Source organism: Capronia epimyces, assembly GCF_000585565.1.
Source record: "Capronia epimyces CBS 606.96 chromosome Unknown aczIQ-supercont1.5, whole genome shotgun sequence".
NCBI lineage: Eukaryota > Fungi > Ascomycota > Eurotiomycetes > Chaetothyriales > Herpotrichiellaceae > Capronia > Capronia epimyces.
Window position 1 is genome coordinate 312,157 of NW_006912908.1, and position 19,953 is coordinate 332,109.

At 53.6% G+C, this 19,953-nt stretch overlaps 3 protein-coding genes across 3 annotated transcripts; 1 reads left to right on the forward strand and 2 right to left on the reverse strand.

The window, feature by feature from the left end:
- Positions 1–217: 217 nt before the first annotated feature.
- Positions 218–820, forward strand: A1O3_06086 (uncharacterized protein; the record flags this gene model as incomplete). The annotated part of the gene is made up of 1 exon (XM_007736206.1): positions 218–820. The coding sequence occupies one exon, from the start codon at positions 218–220 to the stop codon at positions 818–820; it is 603 nt and encodes a 200-aa protein (XP_007734396.1).
- Positions 821–4,179: 3,359 nt separating this feature from the next.
- On the reverse strand, positions 4,180–4,893 carry A1O3_06087 (uncharacterized protein; the record flags this gene model as incomplete). The annotated part of the gene is made up of 1 exon (XM_007736207.1): positions 4,180–4,893. The coding sequence occupies one exon, from the start codon at positions 4,891–4,893 to the stop codon at positions 4,180–4,182; it is 714 nt and encodes a 237-aa protein (XP_007734397.1).
- Positions 4,894–14,880: 9,987 nt separating this feature from the next.
- On the reverse strand, positions 14,881–15,228 carry A1O3_06088 (uncharacterized protein; the record flags this gene model as incomplete). The annotated part of the gene is made up of 1 exon (XM_007736208.1): positions 14,881–15,228. One exon carries the CDS (start codon positions 15,226–15,228, stop codon positions 14,881–14,883), a length of 348 nt encoding a protein of 115 aa, XP_007734398.1.
- Positions 15,229–19,953: the final 4,725 nt, after the last annotated feature.

The following is a 19,953-nucleotide window of genomic DNA, read 5'->3' on the forward strand; positions in this document are numbered from 1 at the left end:
GCTTTGTGCAGTGTCAAGTGTCCCCGGATTGTGCCTGCGCTCCCACACGACGTGAGTGACCATGCGGGGCTTGTTCTGTACTGGACCCGCATATTCTTTGTGTGGCTCCGCAATGGTTCTATCGAGCTCAGCTGCGCAGGCACAATCTTGTTCCTTGACACACATCCACCTCCCCCTACACATCCCACCAGATTTCTTGCCTTCGATAGCAACAGCAATGGCACTGGAGCTCCTGGACCTCCTTCTAAATCTCTTTCTGAACCTCCTTCTGAGCCTCTTTCTGAACCTCCTTCTGAGCCTCTTTCTGAACATCCTTCCCTGCTCCTCCATCTCGACCTCCTCCCGAACCTCTCGCGAACTTCCTTCTGAACCTCCTTCTGAACCTGCTCTGGAACGTCCTCTCGAAAATCCTCGTGGAGCTCCTCTCGAACGTCCTCTCGATCCTGCTCCAGAAGCTCCTCCCGAAGCTCCTCCTGAACGTCCTCTTCCTGAACCGCCTCCTGGTCTTGCTCTGGGGCATCCTCTCGAACGTCCTCTCGAACGTCCTCTCGAACCGCCTCCTCCTGAACCTCCTCTTGAACCTCCCCTCGAACCTCCTCGTGAACCTCCTCGTGAACCTCCTCTCGAACCTCCTCTCGAACCTCTTCGTGAAGCTCCTCCTCAAGCTCCTCCTGGACGTCCTCTCGATCCTGTTCCTCCCGAACCTCCCCCTCCTGAACGTCCTCTTGAATCTGCTTCCCAGCCCGAGTCCCGGTCCGAGTCCGAGTCCGAGTCCGAGTCCAAGCCCGGCGGCCGGCCGAAGGAGATTGTCAGAGCGTGACCGAGAGAGCTCTCAGTGTCCATCTTCAGGTATCTTGCATCTTGCATCTTGCATCTGCATCCCTCTCTTCATTTGCCGGCACGCTGCTTGATCGGCGGGAGTTGATCTTTTCTGACCAGACTGTCCTTCCCATGTTGTTTCACCATCCAGTTTACTAAGGCAAGACTCGTCAGACTCTTTGCAAACCTGCGAGCAGCCCTTATCTCGGAGAGCTGTCGAACAGCCTTATCGACAATAGTACCGACACCGACGCCGTTGTCGATCCTTTGGAGGACTCATCCCTCAGCCGGATAAGGTCAGTGCTTGCCCAAGCCTCAAGACCGAAAGCTAACCAGAGGGTAGGCGTCGATACTCATGGCCGCCATCTCAAGGTCAAGGTTCCTGCACTCCTGGAATATCGCCTACCGGCTTCACCCCGTCGAGAACGGTCGTGCCTTGCAATCCTGATCATTGGATTGGCCCCCACGGTGGGGACTGGTTTGCTACCTGAAGACGGCGGTTGACGGTGGTTGCTTTGACCTGCCTCTCCAGCAACAATCTCCAGGCCGAAAATTGTGTCACAGTACTGTCATCACTGATGGCCGTGGGCGATGACCCCCAGGCACCAATCCCGGCTGCCAATGCGGCATTGATTGAGCCTTGGAGCGCCGCAGCTCGAGCATGCTCGGATGCTTGCTCATCTGCAAGGTACTTTTTCACACCTCAAGGTCCAACACGCAAAGATACAACATGCAAAGAAAGCAGAAGGCAGAAAGCGTCCCCTGCACACCACGCTTGTGTTAGCCGTGAACAGTATTCACGGATGCGTGGGTAGATCAAACTGCAGGCGGGGGGTCATATCCGTGTGTTAGGCAGGTGGGTTTGGTCTGCTCTCGGAGGTCGAGGTCGAGGTTGACCATTTCCAAACCCACCGTCGACTCTGTGCGACGACCCACAACGACATTCACGCAAAGGTCTCTCCACCCGTGTGGAAAGCTGCAGCACTTCAAAATCGAACAAGTCTTGAGGCGCCGCTCCCCTGAGCCCCGGGCTGGCTATCCTGGCGCGGGTCAAGGTCAGATCCATCTCGATCCGAGACCGGCCCCCATCTGGTAGAAGTCAAGCAGAACTTGCGCAACCGCGCTTGATAGTCAAATTTGTGCCGCTTCGGAATTGCAATTGCAATCGGACTCGTACTCAGTTTCGGACTCAGTCTCGGATTCGGACTCGGACTCGAACTTGGAATCGGCATCCATACTGGATTGAACACACTTCACGCAGTCCCTCTACGTGCGTCGCCTTGCGTTCTGTTTCGGGATCCGAGTCACCAGAGCAGCGTCTGAGTGCTTGATAGCTTTGCACTTCAACTGCAGTGGTCACTGACGGATAGTATCTCACACAACCGCGCCATCAGGTGGTGGTCCGGCGCCAGCAGCTTCGGACGGTGACTGGACTGCGCACGCGGAAGACAAAGGTAAGCTGGCTTTTACCGCGGGTGAGCTGATTTCTTTGCCAGCATTGCGTCTTTCTCATTCTGCGGGAGACGTGCAACGTCGAGGTGGAGGATCAACGTCTGAGATCCGAGGTGTTCAAAAGATCCGACATTCAAGAAATCCGAGGCGGTCAACCGAATTTCAACAGCTGAGATCCCACTGACCATTCAAGTTCTGTCCACACGGCATCGTATCTTCAAAGTCCGGTGAGAGCATGTCTCCATTCCAGCCAGCATGACGCCTAGATGTCAGGAATCGTGGGACCACACCATACGACGAGTGAGTCTATCTCGACATCACGCCGTCGGTATCAAGCAACAGGACCGCAACGCTCCAGCCCAGGGCATCATCGGGGCTCGTCCGTTGACTCAGATCTGATGGCCATTGCACCGCAGACGAGACTCGGTAAAGAAGGGCCCCTGTCTTCGCGCACATCGGTTTTGCCGACATCCCGTTGAATGACAGCGACCTGCAGCTCACAGGGTATCGCATGGTGCAGCCTCGCTCAACCGGGCTTTCTCCCCTTCTTCAGCCCCGACCAGCGTTCCTCTCTTCCTGGGTCCAGCTTTCGCACGACCTCAGCGGCTGACCAATGTCGCCTTAGCTTCACAGTACCCTCTCTTTCCTCGGTCCGGTGTCGACTTCGGTCCAAAACCTAGAAGGTGCGGATCTCGTCATGGTGAAACCATCAACCAGCACCAGAGCCACATCATCCGTTCACCGAGATTGCCGAACTCCTGCAGCAATGGCAGTCGGGAAATATACGTCGAGATTCACATGGTTGTCTACCCAAAAAGCCGGACCAATCAGGACAACGGGCGGGTTGTCTAATTTCCCCGAAACCGAATTCACCCGAAAACACCGAATCCATGTTTGCTCTTGACCTGCATCTCCATCTTCATTTCTACGAATATCCTGGATATCCTGGACACTGCATGTACTGGATACTGCATGTGACGGGCCGCTGGCACACCAGTCAACTCAAGCAAGCTGAGCACTACTCACTGCTGAGATTCCGTGAGATTCGGTGTGTTCGGGGGAATTCGAACTCGGGGTAATTCAGCTACCCACCCAACTATGGTGATGCACTTTTGTCTTTCGCATGTTGCAAGTTTGTACTTTTGTGTTGCAAGATGCAAGTTCGTCCCAGGTTGTATCTTGCAACTTACAGCCTGTAGCGAACTTCCATCTTGCAACGTTCAACCTGAATTTGCAACCTTCAACTTGAACTTGTGTCTAGCGACTTGCATCTTGCAACTCTGCACTCCAACTTGTGACATGCAAAGTTGCAACGTGTAAATTGACCTGTCAAGTTGCAAGACACAAGTTGCAAGTTGCAAGTTCGTTGGAGGTTGCAGCTTGCAGCTTGCTATTGAATATGCAGGTTGCAAGATACAAGTTCAGGATGCATCTTGCCACCTTCAACTTGAAGTTGCATTCTGAACTTGCGACATGCAAAGTTGCGACGACTAGTCAAGTAGCAAACTACCGAGCGCAAAGTTGCTTACTTGCACCACACTACAGGCTGCAAGTCGCAGATGGAATGCCATGGCTGCACTCATTTACATCTATGATCGGGATGGGTGTCCTCAGAGAACGTCAAGATTGACCCCGTGGAACGAGTGGGCTACATCGACTACTGTCGTGAAACATAACAGACACTGGACCGTGACCATCCCCAAAGGTAAGGACAACCACGAGAGACCAAGGGCAGGGCAGGGAGGGAGGGAGGGAGGCATCTACTGAAGAGCTGTTTGGATGAAGGCTACACCGACGATGTTTCTGACGAACTTTTCTGGTCCAAGGTGATGGACGACTCAGTACATGGCTGTCCTGTGCACTGACCACGATACCATATCCGTTTGAATCCCGATCCGATTTCCCATCTCATCCGCCACGCCCAAGCTTGATAAAGACTGGCCATCCTGTGTTGACGAGAAAGACGGTGCCCTGCTGTCTGGTTTCAACCCACATCTTGTCCGCCGAGAACACCTGTTGTTCTCCGTAGTCAAAAGTGTACCCAAGCACACCGCCTGATTGACTGCGTCTGACTTGCACCTCCTCAAAAGATTGGAATGGAGAAGGGTACTCGATGTACGAATACGGTGGGAACACCTCTCTCTCTTTGCCTTTGCCTTTGTCGAGTCTCCCATGTGGGACCATTCCTGCATGATAGGGATTTTGGCCTGCTTGATAGATTCCGGTGGGGGGGTAGGAATTCCAAGCCTGGCTCGGAGGATTCCAGGGCTGGCTGGCAGGATTCAAGGGCCGGATCGTGGGTATCGGTGCCGGATGGACAGGACTCAAGGGCCGGATCGGGGGCATTGGTGCCGGATGGACAGGACTCAAGGGCCGGATCGGGGGGACCGGATGGGCAGTGGATGTGCCAGTGGTTGTACCAGTGGTAGTGGCAGTTGGCTCCCTGGGAAAGATGGGTTTTGTGGCCAGGGGCTGGGTCGGGACCGAGAATGCCGCGGGGAAGATGGCACTTGTCGTCTCCACCTCGGAGGGGAAGCTGAGGGATCCAAGGTCAATGTCAAGGTCTTGGTCGACGGCCTTGCCTTTGCCTTTTCCAGTGTAGCTTTCTTGGTTGTCAGCCATGATTGGATGGTGAGGGTGAGAGTCCCCAAGATTGCGCGATCGAAGCCGGTTTTGTGCTCGGAGTGTGAGTGCTGACCAACGAGGACAGGCTGAAAGGTTCCTCAAAATTTATTGTGTGTCATGTCAAATGTCTGGGGGAAGCACGACTATTGTACTCCGTAGACAAAGGATGGACAGGAGGTTGGAATGTTCCTGGACCTGACATTGGCATTGCTATGTCTTGGATACTGCAGGACGCTCATGGGTGTCGACCTGCTTGGAAGTGCTGGCTGTCTAACAGTGTCGGTTCATCACACTAGAGCAATCTGCCTGGGCCAATCTATGTGAGCCTTTTGCCTATCACATTGGGACATGGCATTGGGCCGTTCTCCAACTCGGCTGAAAACACGATGAGGATCGTCGATCGTCTCGTATGCGATCACATGTGGGCAGAGGCAGGATGGAAAGTACTGCCAATAAGGTGGCCAGGTCCGTCCCGTCGAGCAAAGGTGTCTTGGTCTCCTCTCAGGCCGGCTTCAAACCCAGGGGATACGTACGGAGTACCAGAGCGGGCGGCTGCATCAAAGGAAACGGCAACTCTGCTGCACTGAGGAAAGTAACAAACATGTGCATCCAGTAACCATCCTCGTCCCGCGTACTCATGTAAGTGACCGACCGGTGTGAGGTTGGTGGCTTGCAATTCGGACCCCGAGGGCAGCGAATGGCCGGAGTGTACGGAGTAGACTCAAAGAGACTGTCTCACTTCGACTGGACGGCCAACCACCGCCGCCTTGCAGCTGGTCGGGGCCAGATCAGATCACGTCTCACTTGGATTCAGCCCTGGGCCGACTGCAAAAGTAGGGGAAGAGCAAGGCGGAAGGAGGAAGGATGGAAAATGGAGAATGGAGAATAATGGAGTACGGATGGAGAATGGAGTACGGATACATCCAGTCCCGCCTCACGACGGGAGATGTGCTAGGAGCAGTGTCGGCGGGCACCTAGGCACCAATCAGAGGCCTCGAAGTTGGTTCGAGTGACAGGTCAAATGGCCTAAGCGCTCAGTCTGGTCGATGAAGAGGGCACTGCAAGCTGCAAGCTACAAGCATCCTCTGCTGTGCCGCATGGAGTGTGACCATTCCAACCACCAGCCACGAAATCAGATGGCTGGACCACGTGATGGCTGCTCCGTCTGAATGTATGGCGGGAGAAAAGAGGTCGAAAAAGTTGTCAGGTTTGGGGGGGATGGCCAAGTACCTGTCTTTCGCCCACGGTCGGTCGCCGGTGGTTGCCCCTGCGTCTTCTGTCTCAGCCACAAACATCATGAGGCAGCCGTAGATGCAGACCAGCCAATCTTTGACACTGGATTGGATGCATTTGTCTTATCACATGGTGTAACGCTGTCACTTGCACAGGTTGCAGAGGTTGCACAGGTTGCAGAGGTTGCAGAGGTTGCACAGGTTGCCATTGTTGAACATGTGCTGTTTGCTTCAAACTTTGGAAGGCACGCACATGTACGGAGCAAGTGACCTGTAAAACTCGAGGGTGGGTTGCGAGCTATCGACGTGGCTTGCTCTGATGGCGGTCCACCATAGGTGCCAGCCAGGCTAACACCGGGCAGATTCTCCATGTTTGCTTTTGCCATGTATGCAGTTTGCAATTGCAATTTTGACTTGGGCAATCACAAACTGCATAAGGCGAGGGTGAGGGAGGGGCAATTCAGCCCGATTGTCAAGTGCAAGCTGGTGTGACCTAGTGTGCGTCCGACCAGCTGTAACAGGGGTTGTTTCTTGTTTTTGCTGGATGCTCATGAGGGGGTGGCCCACTACGGTGACGCTGAACACTGAGCTGTCACACTGTTAGCGTCAGGTGGTGATGGTGATGGGAGGCCTCATGCTGGAATGATGCGGAAGTGATGCTTGAGGCGGCTTTGCATTGGGCAACTTTGCAGCTTCAGTCTACTAGGATGGGAGGCCGGATGCTAAAGTGATGCTTGAGGCTTGATGGTGATGCAGGACGCATGTTGGGCAGTTTTGCATTGGACAGCTTTGCAGCTTTGCTCGACGCTTGATGGTGATGCTGGATGCATGTTGGGCCGCTCTGTATATTGTTTGCATATTGGGCAGTTTTGCAACTTTGCAACTTTGCAACTTTGCAACTTTGCAACTTTGCAACTTTGCAACTTTCAGTCTACCAGGATGGAAGGGCCTGATGCTGGAATGATGCTTGAGGCTTGATGCTGACTGGATGCAGGATGCATATTGGGCACCTTTGCAGCTTTTCTTGAGGCTTGATGGTGATGCTGGAGGGCTGTTGGACAGCTTTGCAATTGGGCAGCTTTGCAGCATGCACTTTCAGCAAAATGCACTCTACTAGGATGGGAGGCCTGATGCTGCTGGATGCTGGATGCACCCTGGGTCGCTTTGCAGCTTGCAGCTTGCAGCTTTGCACTTTGGGCCGCTTTGCAGCTTGTAGCTTTGCATATTGGGCAGCTTTGCATATTGGGCAGCTTTGCATATTGGACAGCTTTGCAGCTTTGCAGTTGGGCAGCTTTGCAGCTTTCGCAGTCTACTAGGACTAGTGCTTACACCCCGTGACTCCCCACTCCCCCCTCGCAATTCGCTGCTCCCTGAAGTTCTCTCTAGTGCTTATCCCATGTGATATACTAGTGCTTACGCCCCGTAACTTGTTGACTCGTGATTTGCTACTCCCTCAAATCATGACCCCTCTAGTGCTTATCCCCCGTGATCTGCTGGTTGCTTGAGACCTGTCACAGACTCGGTGACTTTTCAATTCGACTCGTCGATTCGATTCGTCCAGTTCGACGCATCACCTCGCCCGCCTCATCAATTCGCCTTGTCAACTCGCCTTGCATTTTGCCTCATCAACTCGACTCGTCAATTCGCCCCGTCAACTTGCCTTGCATTTTGCCTCACCTTGGGCTCTCGCTGGTCTGAATGCTACCCATGAGGTCTTGCATCGCCAGCCCCGCTGCTCATGGAATCCTATTTGACCACCAGATGTCAGATGTGCATCAGCATCAGCATCAGGAAGGTCGACATGTTCGCTTTCTGCAATATTGCAATCGCACCCGACCTCTGCAATTCGTCCATGGAGATTTGCACATGATTGTTATGTCACTCGAATTACATCATGGACTGAGGACCCCCCTCACGTTGGCAACCTTCCTTGAAGTGGGCGGGAGCAATGCAATGTTGCAGCTATCGTACTCCGTACTCCGTAGAGAGTCCAAAGTCACCGGTCAGTCCGCACTGACCTGGGCAAGGCACCGGTCGACACACATTTCCATTCCCATGCCACACATTCCCATGCCACACATTCCCATGCCACACATTCCCATGCCACACATTTCCATTCTCACACCACACATTCCCACGCCACAAATCTCCATGTCACACATTCCCATGCCACACATTCCCCCTCCGGCGAGCCCAAGTGCACTCAATATTACTCCGTAGAAGTTGCACAATTGCGATTTGTCCCACACAGAGGTCATTACGGGTCTCGCGGATCGAGCAAGAGATGCACCTAGTAGAGTAATTGTGGACGGAATGCCTCAGGGCACCCATTTGGCACCCAAATCGTACAACCCCCGGCCGCGAGGTGCAGGATATGCCCACCGAGCGCCAATCCTTAGTCACGTGCGCGCACAACAATGTGCTAGTCACGTGGTTGCTCTTGGCTCAAAACTGCGATAACGGCGGTGGTGTTCGGCCCGTGTTCGGCTCGGCCTGGCCTGTGCAGGTCACGCTTGATATACCGCCACACCAGGCATGCGCCACAGTCAACCAAGAGAGCCCAGCGCTGGCTCAGGCGGACGCAGACCCTGAGCCGGACCCGACCTGGAGTGAGTGCATCTCCACCCCACGAGATTTTCAGGCCAGGTCATCCCAGGTCATCACAGACATCTTTTAGAAGACGCACTGAATTGCAATCAGACATGACTCCTGAGTGATGAAATGGTGGCTTGATTTCCATTAGAAAGTCTAGTCACGTCGTTCCTCTATGCATTCATAGTGGAAATGGAGGGTTGTCAAATCGGCAGTGCAAGGCCAAGGCAGCATTGGTTCCTGAAATGGGTGGTCCAAAGCAAAGACGGTCCCTGAAGCTTCTGGTCCAGAATCGCCCTTTCATGCCCATGCCCCTGTCAAACTTGTCAAACTTAAGCTGAGGGTGGGTGTCAGAATTCATGGCGCCTTAACTCCACAACCGTTGCGACATAAGGCACCATGAATTCTGACACCCACCCTTAGGCACTAACTTTAGGCATTCCCAACCCTGCCCTTCAATCAAAAGGCTGGTATAGGCACACCTATTCAGTATGGGCCTTCACCATACCCCTTTGATAGCGAACATGGAACATTTCAACCTTTGACAAGAATCCTCTTTCATGCCCATGCCCAATGGGGGAGCCATGCCATGCATGTATGAAAGATCTCAGGTAGGCAGGCAGCCTTCAGAAAGTAAAGTCCGAATGGTTCGCCAGTGGAATTGGTCATGACCTCAGTTCGTCAGCAACTGTCGCTGACGGATTGCCGTTGCAATGCATACTATGCATCTGAAGTGAAGTGAGTTCGAACAGGGCCTGGATGGTAACGGTGGTGCCTTGTTCTGATGCTGATGCTGATGCTGATGCTGCTCGTCGGTCTCTAGTCTGCCGCCTCTCGAACCCTTGAAGGGGAGGCAGACGTGAGAAATGGGAATGGAGAGGTAGGTAGGAACCTATAGTCTGCAACTTGATGCAACTTGCAATTTGCACCTTGCACCTTGCACATTGCACCTTGCAACTCTTACATCTCACAACATGTAACTCTGCAATCTGCACTCTGCAAGTGCAGGTTGCATCTTGCAACTTACAGCCTGTTGCTTTCACTGAACTTAGAATCCTCCATTACGCTACTACTCGCGCCCACCATCATCAGGATGGGATGTCCACAAACGTAATCGGCATCAAGATCGAGCCATCTCCACGAAGCAAAGGTGCTGGTTTTCAGGCATGTCCATGTTTGACCCCAGTAACATTGACACCCGGATTCAGACGATCATAATCTTGACAACAATGGCGGACAAGAGCAGAAGCAGGACCATACTGCCAATGGTGATGTGACCCTCTCTCTTTACCAATGTCGAGTCCCACTTCGTTGTGGCGAGAATAAGGTATCCCGAGTGGCGCAAGAAAGTCCCCTCGTCATACATCGACCATGCTCAGCAACAGGTCCCAGTGCACATTCGTTGTGCAGGCAGCGAGGAAAAGAAACCTGCGCCTGTGCCTGCGCAGCTGCGCTCTCCACCCGATGCTCCCAGGTCAATGTACTCTTCCAACAGTTCTTCCTCATGAAGGAATCGTACAGTACCGACTGCCCGTCCTGCATAGTCCAACTGGATTACACTGTCCAATGCCAGTTCCTGGTCGGAAGCCATGACGTATTCTGGCATTGCTATCACCACTGGTGCCCTTTGCTTCCAGAAGACGCCTTCTTGATTGCGTCCAGCAACTGGACCTCGTACGTCTCATGTTCACACCTTCCCATCCTCGCACAATCCGCAGACTTCGGCAGACCGTCTTTTCCAATTGATGGGCTTTGCAGAACTTGCCTTCGATTCATATGAGAAAGCAATCTATCCCTGTCAACTTGCGGGCAACACCCGAGAATTGTTCACTCGACTTCACTCAGAGGTATCATCATGGGGCAGTCATGATCTCGGAGTCATGATCTCGGTCAGCCTGCCGTACTCGTCCAGATCTCGGGTAGCCTCTTGACAAGAATCTGCAGGTGCAGGCATGGGCCGGGTCGCAATGGACTTCTTCAGTGAAGATCTTGCCTCAGTCCTTGGAACTGTCCTCAATGGTCGACACCGTTCTCTGTTGCTGATCAGACACGATAGTATCCTCCACTCGAGCCAACCCTCTCTGCAGTCGAGCCCTCCTCCTCAGGTCCACAGGTCTGATCATACTACTAATAGAATCGTCTCATACCCAGGTACACAACCTGATTGACTTGTCTTCGATCCAGCTGCTGACTAGGCATGATCACTGATACATGAGTCTGCAATCCAGATTTCCCTTTTCTACCATTCCCGGTCCAAGCAATAGCAACAATGCCAGCCGAGTACATACCTCAAACCATACACCAGATCACATCCGGGCCACATACCATGCATCGTCATTGTCATTGTCGATAGTACCGTCCCAGGCAAAGGCAGCTTGCATATCCTGTCTCTATCTACTTCTCTGTCATTCTACATTCCTACTGCGGTTGTGCTTAGGGATTCCGTACACAGCGAGCATTTTTTGTGACGATGGATCAACCAGAAGGCAACAATTCACCTCTACCCTACCGGACCTATCCTCTTCTGTCCTCACTTGGCTGGATCAAGTCGAACACTCCTTCCATTGCAAGAGAAACAGGAGAACACGATGGCAACCCTGAAGCCCTCTCTCCAGTGCCGAAGAAACCAAAGCACTCGTCGCCGGAACAAAAAGATGAGAAAGGAAGATCACAAGATTCCTCCTGCTGCAGTGGAGCGATGAGCCGTAGTGTTGGCTAGGATTCCAGCACCTAGTCATCCTCCACGTCGAACTCATATCCGTCATCTGCTAGCAGGCTGACAAGTCCGAAACCTCCAGCAGTATTCAAGCCTCTTAGAAAGTGGACATTGGGCCCTCAAGGGCCTTGGCCGAAGAGAGCTAATCCCAGTTCCCCCGACGCTTCGACCTTGTCCACGATGCCCTCACCCGGTTACACTCATTGTCCTTCACCAAGTCAAGCACAGGCGCAGGCCGATCCGAAAAGGGCCGACTCCAAAGACACCATCTTACGAAATACGCGACCCGGAAAACCTTCGACGCGATCAATTGTACCCGGAAAACTCTGCCTTCCTACATCCTACAGATGCTCTCGTTCGGAGAGGGCAGGGTCAGCTGGAAAATGGCTTCATCATAAGATTGGCTCTCCACCAACTGGCGCTGAGTGCCCATTTACTCGACGGTCTTGCACAGTGGGTCGATACGAACGTCCACCATGAGTCATCCGAGATGTTGAAAGGTAGTTGGCCAACGCTCCCCATGTTGGCAAAAACGGGCTGGAAGTCCACCTCATCGTCGAGTGTGATACACCCTGTGGAAAACGCCCTTGCGTCGGGATCTTGGCCCAATTGCCCGACACCGTTTCAGACGAACGTGTGTTTCTGTTCCTGGTTCACGGTCCTGGTCCTGGATGACAGGTGATCAACCAACCTCTATCCGTCGTCACCACAAGACGGACCGCCGAACTGCTTCAACGATGAGATATGTCACCCCACGACCAGCGAACAACCATGTTTCAGATCAACCCAGAATAACACTGGCAATGAATGGATGCCGAACAACCGAACTTGGATGCCGACGACGGAATCCAGCTGGATGAAGAGTATGTGGTACCAACTCACTTGATCTACCCGAAGCAGAAGACATGGATTCCAACCCTCACCCGAGGTTTCACGACAAAAGAACAACCACTAAAGTACCGTGCATGACAAAAGTACGTTACAAAAGGACAACCACGAAAGTACCGTGCATGAACAAAGTCATGACAACAAAGGGCGACAAGGAGCTGAGGGGGTTCCTCTGATCAACATGCGTCAAAGCAAAGCACTGGCAAAGTTGTTTCCCGAGAACCCAAGGTCATGGTTCTGATTCAACATCGAGCCTCGAAGATCCCATCCAAGCACACACATGTTACAGAAGAGCAACAAAATTCAAACACACGGTAGCCGAAGTGGTCCAGGCGCGTGCATGACCAGTGCTCTCGATACCACCGTGTACAGGACACAGAGCAAATGCAATGGTCAAGTGCATGAAGCTATGGCCGTCCCTACAGACAGCTAGGCAGACGGAACGACCAGCACATCATTAAATGATCAGATCAGATCAGGACCTCTGAGATACCAGCAAGCTTCGGGCAAGAGGACCCGTCAATCCAATGAATTGGTTCTCAACACGCGACGAAATGATCTCCATGAAGACCACATACAATCCCATCATTGCGCCCGGCCAGACGGGAATGTAGTCATCAGTCCGAACACGTCTGAAGCTGCCTTTGGCTTGAGAATGTTGCGTCCTCGTCGCCGTCATCGTCGCCCAAGTACTGAAGTAGGTGCTTGCCTGGGCGATAAGACTCTCTGGAGACAATTCCAATGAGTATCGGACTCGGACAGGCAGCTTCAGATCAGTATGCGGGTATGTCTCATGGACATGATATCGGTCATCGACAACATAAGAGGCAGATATTGGACCCATGTCCATGGCGGCCAAGGAGCCCTACATATGGTATGCACGAAGCGCATACCAGATCTTACAGCTGGTGATGTGACTGAAGCCCACCGTGCAGACAAATGAGGCCCAGCCAACTGCCCAAGCTCACCTACTGCTGCATTTCCTAGACGGCGGGGGTGGCTATGCTACCTCAAGGATGTACTCCAAGCTCTGGAAGGGCCGAGTTTGACATGACTACCAAGGCCTCCCAAGACTGTTCTAAAGTGGTCCGGGTACCTTTTCGACAACCCCTGTGCAGCTATGTGGGGAGGGGCCAAGGAGAAGGAGACGGAGATACGATCGATCACCAGGTCAGGTCAGGTCAGGTCAGGCCCGCACACAGACGGAGTCCCTTCCCCATCCTTGTCCCCCATCCCCGTCCTCGTTCCCATCCGCGGGGGCTGAATCATCTTCTTCCTGTCCTGTCCTGTCCTGTCATATCTGTCTGACATTGCGGACCAGATCAATGACTATGGAGCCAAAACTGTCGGGCCGAATCGAACCCGAACCTAGACTTGCGGAGTCGAGGTTTTCGGCAATGCTATATCAAACTCTGATTTATGGAGTCGAAGCTTTACGATGTCTTCATCGAGGAACTTTGATTTATGGAGTTGAGACTTTTGGATTCAAACTCAAATCCATTATTACTCTCTATCTCCATCGCCATCTACCTCGCCATCTCCATCTCCATCACCATCTCCATTGCCATCTCTATCTCTATTGAATATCCCGATCCTGGATATCCAAGATCGTGAATATTCTGGACCCTGCATGGAATGCATGTTGCAAACGGGCGGGCCCAGCACCAGTCAACTCAAGCAAATTGAGGCAATGAAGTGTCCGGAATATCCACGATCTTGGAGATCAGGATCCAGTCAACTCAAGCAAATTGAGGCACTGCATAGCCCGGAATTGGGACAAGCATCCTGAAGATCCTGATCCTGATCTCCAAGATCGTGAATATTCCGGACACTGCATGGACTTTATGTGCCGGGCCTAGCCGGCACCAGTCAACTCAAGCAATTTGAGGCACTGAATATCCTGGGATTCGGACAAAGAAAAGAATTCGACTTGCCGCTGAGGCGATCGCCCTGCGCAACTGGATCACCAGTGCTATGGGCACTATAATATCCGGGAGGGTACCGGAGGGGGCGGGAGGGACAAAGCCACAGTATATGGCATCGCTCATGCTGTGAAGGACTCAACAACTAGTCTGATAAAGAATGCACATCAGAGCACCCTCCCGCCCCCTCAACCCCAAACCTAAGGCCGCCGGAGCCCACCATCTACATGTGGATCAGATTCATCATCAACATCCGCATCAATATCAATATCAACATCAAAAGCATTTCATCATGACTTATTTCAAGACTTGCAAAGACTACCACCTAATCCGAGAACCTCCATCCATCCTATGCCGGTTGGCTTGGAGAGACCACAGACCACAGGTCACAGATGACGGCAGTGGAAATGAACAGTGTTCACCCAAACCCCTTTCAACAACCACAACGATAACGACAACAACAACGGGACATCCCATCAACAACAACAACAACCAACAAACCAGGACTGCGCATCCCATCCCATCAACAACAACAACCAACAAACCAGGACTGCACATCCCATCCCATTCTCCAACCATCCATGGAGACATCAAGCATTCCTTTCCATTCGAGCTCGATCACCTGTCGCACCATCTAAGCTCGAACGATCTCGGCGACGGCCCAGTGGTGATCTCTGACATAGGCATGATCATTCCGGTGTTCGTTGGAAAGGATGAAGAAGTAGCCCCATCCCTGGTCGGCACGGTAGTGGGGATAGGGATGGACCGTGTTTCGCCTCCCGGCGCGAGTGGTGGCGGTGAGGAAAACCTGCCAGAGGGTCTCCTTGGCCGCGTCCGGGAGAGGGTCGACGTGGCACACGTAGATGGGCTCCTCTCGGTCCAGGTTGGTCACCTTCTTGATGGGGATGCCGGCCGGGACGTGGGTGATGAGAAACTGTTTGATGCGTTCGAGCTCGAGGGCAAGGTGGGTATTCCCCGGCATGGTGGCGGTGGTGGTGGTGGCGGTCTGAGAAAGATTTGGATTGCGGACAGTTCGGTGCTTCGCAGGATATGACATTTGCAATCTGGGAGGATGAGGACGTGGATGATCCGGGGCAAGAGGAGGGAGGAGCGTGGCCTTCTATAGCCAGCTGAGGGATGGACATGTGCATTCAGAACCATGGTCTGACCGGGATCGACGCGCCCAGAGCTGGATGCAAGGTGCGTGCCGCACTGTGCCGCAAGCCACACAGCACATGGCCCACCAATATCATGGCGACAAAGTGTCCGACCGAGTCCACCGGCCATTTAGCTCCAGCGCCAATTTGATCTTTCCCTGGGAAAACGCGGGGGCTGAAGCCGCGGTGAGGTGCGGAGGCGCCGGTGGGATACGGGACCACCAATCAGCCCGCCGACGGTTGGCCATGATTGGCGACCATTGGCGCCTTGCCACCTTCGGCCCCAATCACCATGCATCCAAATTCGCACATGTGAGACGTGATCGTGACTGCGACTGTGATTGTGATGGAAATTATGCATCTCTGCATCCACCTCGCAGGTTCGCAGGTTCACATGCAATTACTGCCAGACCGAGGCCAAAACCGAGACCAAGACCGAGACTGAGAGCGTGAGTGTGATACTAATAATATGTATCCAGGTCAAGGCAGTCAGTCACGTGCTGGGTCAAGTTCAGCTCCTCCCGCGCGCCCAGCCTTGCCCGCAGCCTCAGCCTCAGCCTCGGCGCTTGCGGGTGGGCGGACCTCGGGACTACAGTATTCAGCCTAAAGTCAATGTCAGGCCTATGAGGATGAATGAACCGGTCTTCGGGGACGCAACAACCATGTTCCGCAAAAAGCCACACCACCAGCCGCCACACCCCGTCCAAGGAGCCACACCCCGTCCAGTGTTCTACAGCAAAGAGCCACGCCCTGTCCAGTGTACTATACAGTGGTGCATGTGATCCTTCGGCCCCGGCGCGATCCCGTGACAACAAACGACTTTCACTAGTCCGGAGTACTGTTGCTTCCCGGCCGTGGGTCTGGTCTTACTCACGTGCTCCGGCTCCAGCTCCAGCTCCGCGAGGCTGTCCCATTCTGCCCGTGGAAGGCGACGGCGAAAACGACGGTAATATCGACACTGAAGACCACTGCGACGGCGACGAATATGACCACGGGAACGACGAAGGGAACGGCGACGGCGACGGCGGTGGCGGCGACGACCAAGTGCAACGTCGTATGTCACAGGGCAATCAGGTCTCGGCGTGGCATGCTCATGGTCTGTTGGTGTGATGTTGGTGCGGTGCGGTGCCACGGTGCACAGAGGTTTTGGTTTTGGTGGGGAAAAAAGGTAGAAGAGTTGGTACTACACGGCCCGCCCCTCATTCTTTGCCCCTCTGTCCTCCGCTCCAGCCATCAGCGAGCCCAGCCACAATAATCCATCCTCCGTACTGCAGGCCTGCAGACACAAGTCACGAGTCACGAGTCAAGTCAAGTCAAGGGGTGTAAGCACTAGTAGACTTGGCTTGTCCTGTGGGTTGTGGGTGGTAATGGATGGGAATGGTACGGACTACAGGCGGGGATATGAAACAGGACACAGCACACAGCACACGACCAACTCCTGCTCGACCGCCTCGACTGCCGTATTGTCCCTGACGTCAGCGCTCTACTCCCCCATCCTTTGCCACAGCAACTTGACACTCTGCAACTTACACCCCACAACCTGGCATTCATTCGCTTGGGAATTCCACCCGCTCCAAACCCCAAGGCTCAACTGCAACTGTCAACTGCCTCGGGGTGCTGCAGCTGTCGAATCATCATTCGCTCGCTCGTCTGCTGGTATTGTACCAACCCACCCGAAGTGGGCAGCGACCGACCGGATCCTGAAATCCTTGATGCCAAAGTTGGCACTCTCGGCATATTCAAATCCAACGATTCTCAAGAAGATCACTTAAGTTGCTTGGGCACTCACACTCAACTGGGGCGTCCCGTCACCCGATGCTCATCTCCATACCATGGTCGTTGGCAAGCCAAGATAAGCTTGGTATCAGGCAGCACAGTACAGGACAGTACATGCTTGGACACCTCGGCGATAGATTATCCGGGGTCTGCTATGCTTTGCTATGCTTTGCTATGCTTTGCTATGCTTTGCTTTAAATTGCTTTTCTTTGCAACAAGATCTTCTACACCAACAGCCTCTTACATCAAGAGATGCTGCGGCAAGAACGGCATCAACCTCTTTGACAGTCAACGTACGTTGTAAACCTTCATGCCTCTGAATGACCGACACTTGCAGCCACCGGTGCTACTCTACGGCATACTCTTCCTATGACCACCGCCCACGCCTCTCTCCTGCTGCGCCGAGTCGACAGTTCATGTTCTGGTGGGTTGACTCATCAGCTCATGCATGCCCTATTGTGTTGAGTCGCCAGTTCGTGTTCAGTTCTGTCGAGTCGCCAGTTCAAGTTCGGTCGCATTCAGCTGCTAGTTCGTGTCCTGTTGTGCCGAGACAGCAGTCCGTGTCCTGGTGTGTCGAGACGCCAGTTTGGTCCTGTTGCATTGAGGTGTCGGTTCACATTCGGTTGCGTTGAGTCGTACCATGGCGGGCCGGGGAATCGAACGATCTATTCCGTATCACAGGCCGCGACGCCTTTTCTAGTCGATCAGACCGAAGACCACAGTCGACGGCTTGCCTCTACTGATAGACGGGACATACCACTCCCTCTCGTCAAGATTCACTGACTTTCGATATTCACTGCTGAGATACCCCCCGACCGAGACCTATGAGTCAGGCCTTTTCCCACCTGTTGCTCTCTCTGTTCCCTCTCCTCCGACAGCGCTTGTGCTTGACTTTTCTGTTCTCTCCGTCCAACCATCCAACTATTCGATCGATGCACGATTGGCTCGCGGTTCCCAGCATCTCCCTTCTTCCACATCGAATCTCTGCGCAACACTATTCTCCACCACATCCCGATGCTGCGCAATCGGTCTCTGGAAGTTCGCGATTAGATTGATTCAAGCACTCGGGTTCGTCTCTCCTGCGACGATTTGCAGGAACTGCTCCACACTGGTGACCGTTTGGTTCCGGACTTGCACATAGCAGAGTCTATGATCATACGGTATTGCCTGTCGGCGGGGAGGGATATAAGGAATACCCAGCCGTTCCATTTTAGCAACGTCATGGTCGGCAACGTTCTGGTAGCCGGGATTTCGGCAGAAAGAATGGACCATGGTCTCAAGGCTGTAGACTGTACTCCTGGCATGGGCGAATTCGAATTCGCGGACGGCGTGGCGCGCCGTGAGACAACAGTCACGACGGTTATGTTCGCGGCCCCGATGGAGGGAGTAGAAGTTGATTCCTCCGCCTACCCGGTCTGGCAAGGTGTCCTCAGCCACTCTTCCACATCGGCAACGAACCCCTAATACGCTCCATCTTGCTCTGGTCCGCACGAATCTTCGAGAATAGGCATGAGCGCGCGCGAGGATGGGTGCGGAGCGTGTTGGGCGCCGGCGAGGCGAAGCGGGGGTCGGGTTTGGTCGATGGGTTAGTAACCGTTCTATCCCAACAATCTCCAAATCATCTACCTGCCTCTTCCCCACGACCTGGATACTGCTAGCCCGGCTGCTGCTGACGGTGACCCTGTCGGCAGAATGAGTGGACGGCGAGGCGGGTACATATAGTGGTGACGCCGGAGGAGAGGACTGTGTCGCGCTGGTTAGCGTTGCTGTCCGGGCTTGGGATCAAGTCACAGGCGGATCTGTCTTACCATGATGACTGAGAGTGATTAAACCTATTGCGGAGAAGAACTGAGAAGGCGAGAAGAGGTTGGCGACGATGACTGAAGAGCGCGACCGTTTTGCTCGTGGCGTGCTTGAACCTGGTGGGCCGATAGCTCCCTTACCAAAGTGAGTACGGTAGATGTGAACAGCGGCTTCGTCAAGATCAAATGCCCACTTGGGGACGAGGCCGGCCTGTACTGCGCCGCATGTAGCGCCCCCGGCGCCACAGAACGAATCCCCAAAGGTGTACTTCCGAGAGATATCAAACCCTCCGTCGTTGTTGACCGTGTAGAACCCCGAACTTGTCAGCATCACCGTCGACACTAGAGACCTCCTGCCCTCTTGAACATGAGCCGGATGCGACAATCTCGAGTCGTATAACACTCCGGACGATGAGCTTCTGTACGACTAGCTCACCGGGCTCGATTTAAGCCCAATCTGACGACAAGAGTGGGTGGAATTGGTGGAATTGAAGAAATCCATCGTTATAGACTGCGATATTATGTTGTCATTACCGGAGCTTGATTGCCAATCTGAATACATGCAGCAGATGGGAAACTTGCAGGAAAAGATCCACGAGATCCAGGCCACTGACGGATGGGCTCCCAAGGACGTTGAGTGAGCACGGGCCTTGACCTGTGCGCTGTTGATCAAGTGCGCCGTTGACCTGGTGTTGTACAGAGACTTGGACTTGGGTTGGGTAGTGGGACAAGAGAAGAGAAGGAAAGGAAAGCAAAGTGTCCCGCTGTGAAGTGGCGGTGTCTGGGTGCGGGCGCGGCTGTGGGCGGATTTACAGCTCCGGGCTTGCTAGAGCTGCCTAATCAATAAGACTAGCCAGCCAACCAGCCAGCCAGCCTTAGCGACTGGTTTGCCAAAGGCAGATCTTGGCAGATCTTGGCGGAATACCAGATGTCAAACCGGCCGGCAAGATCAACATTCAACTGCGGTCCATG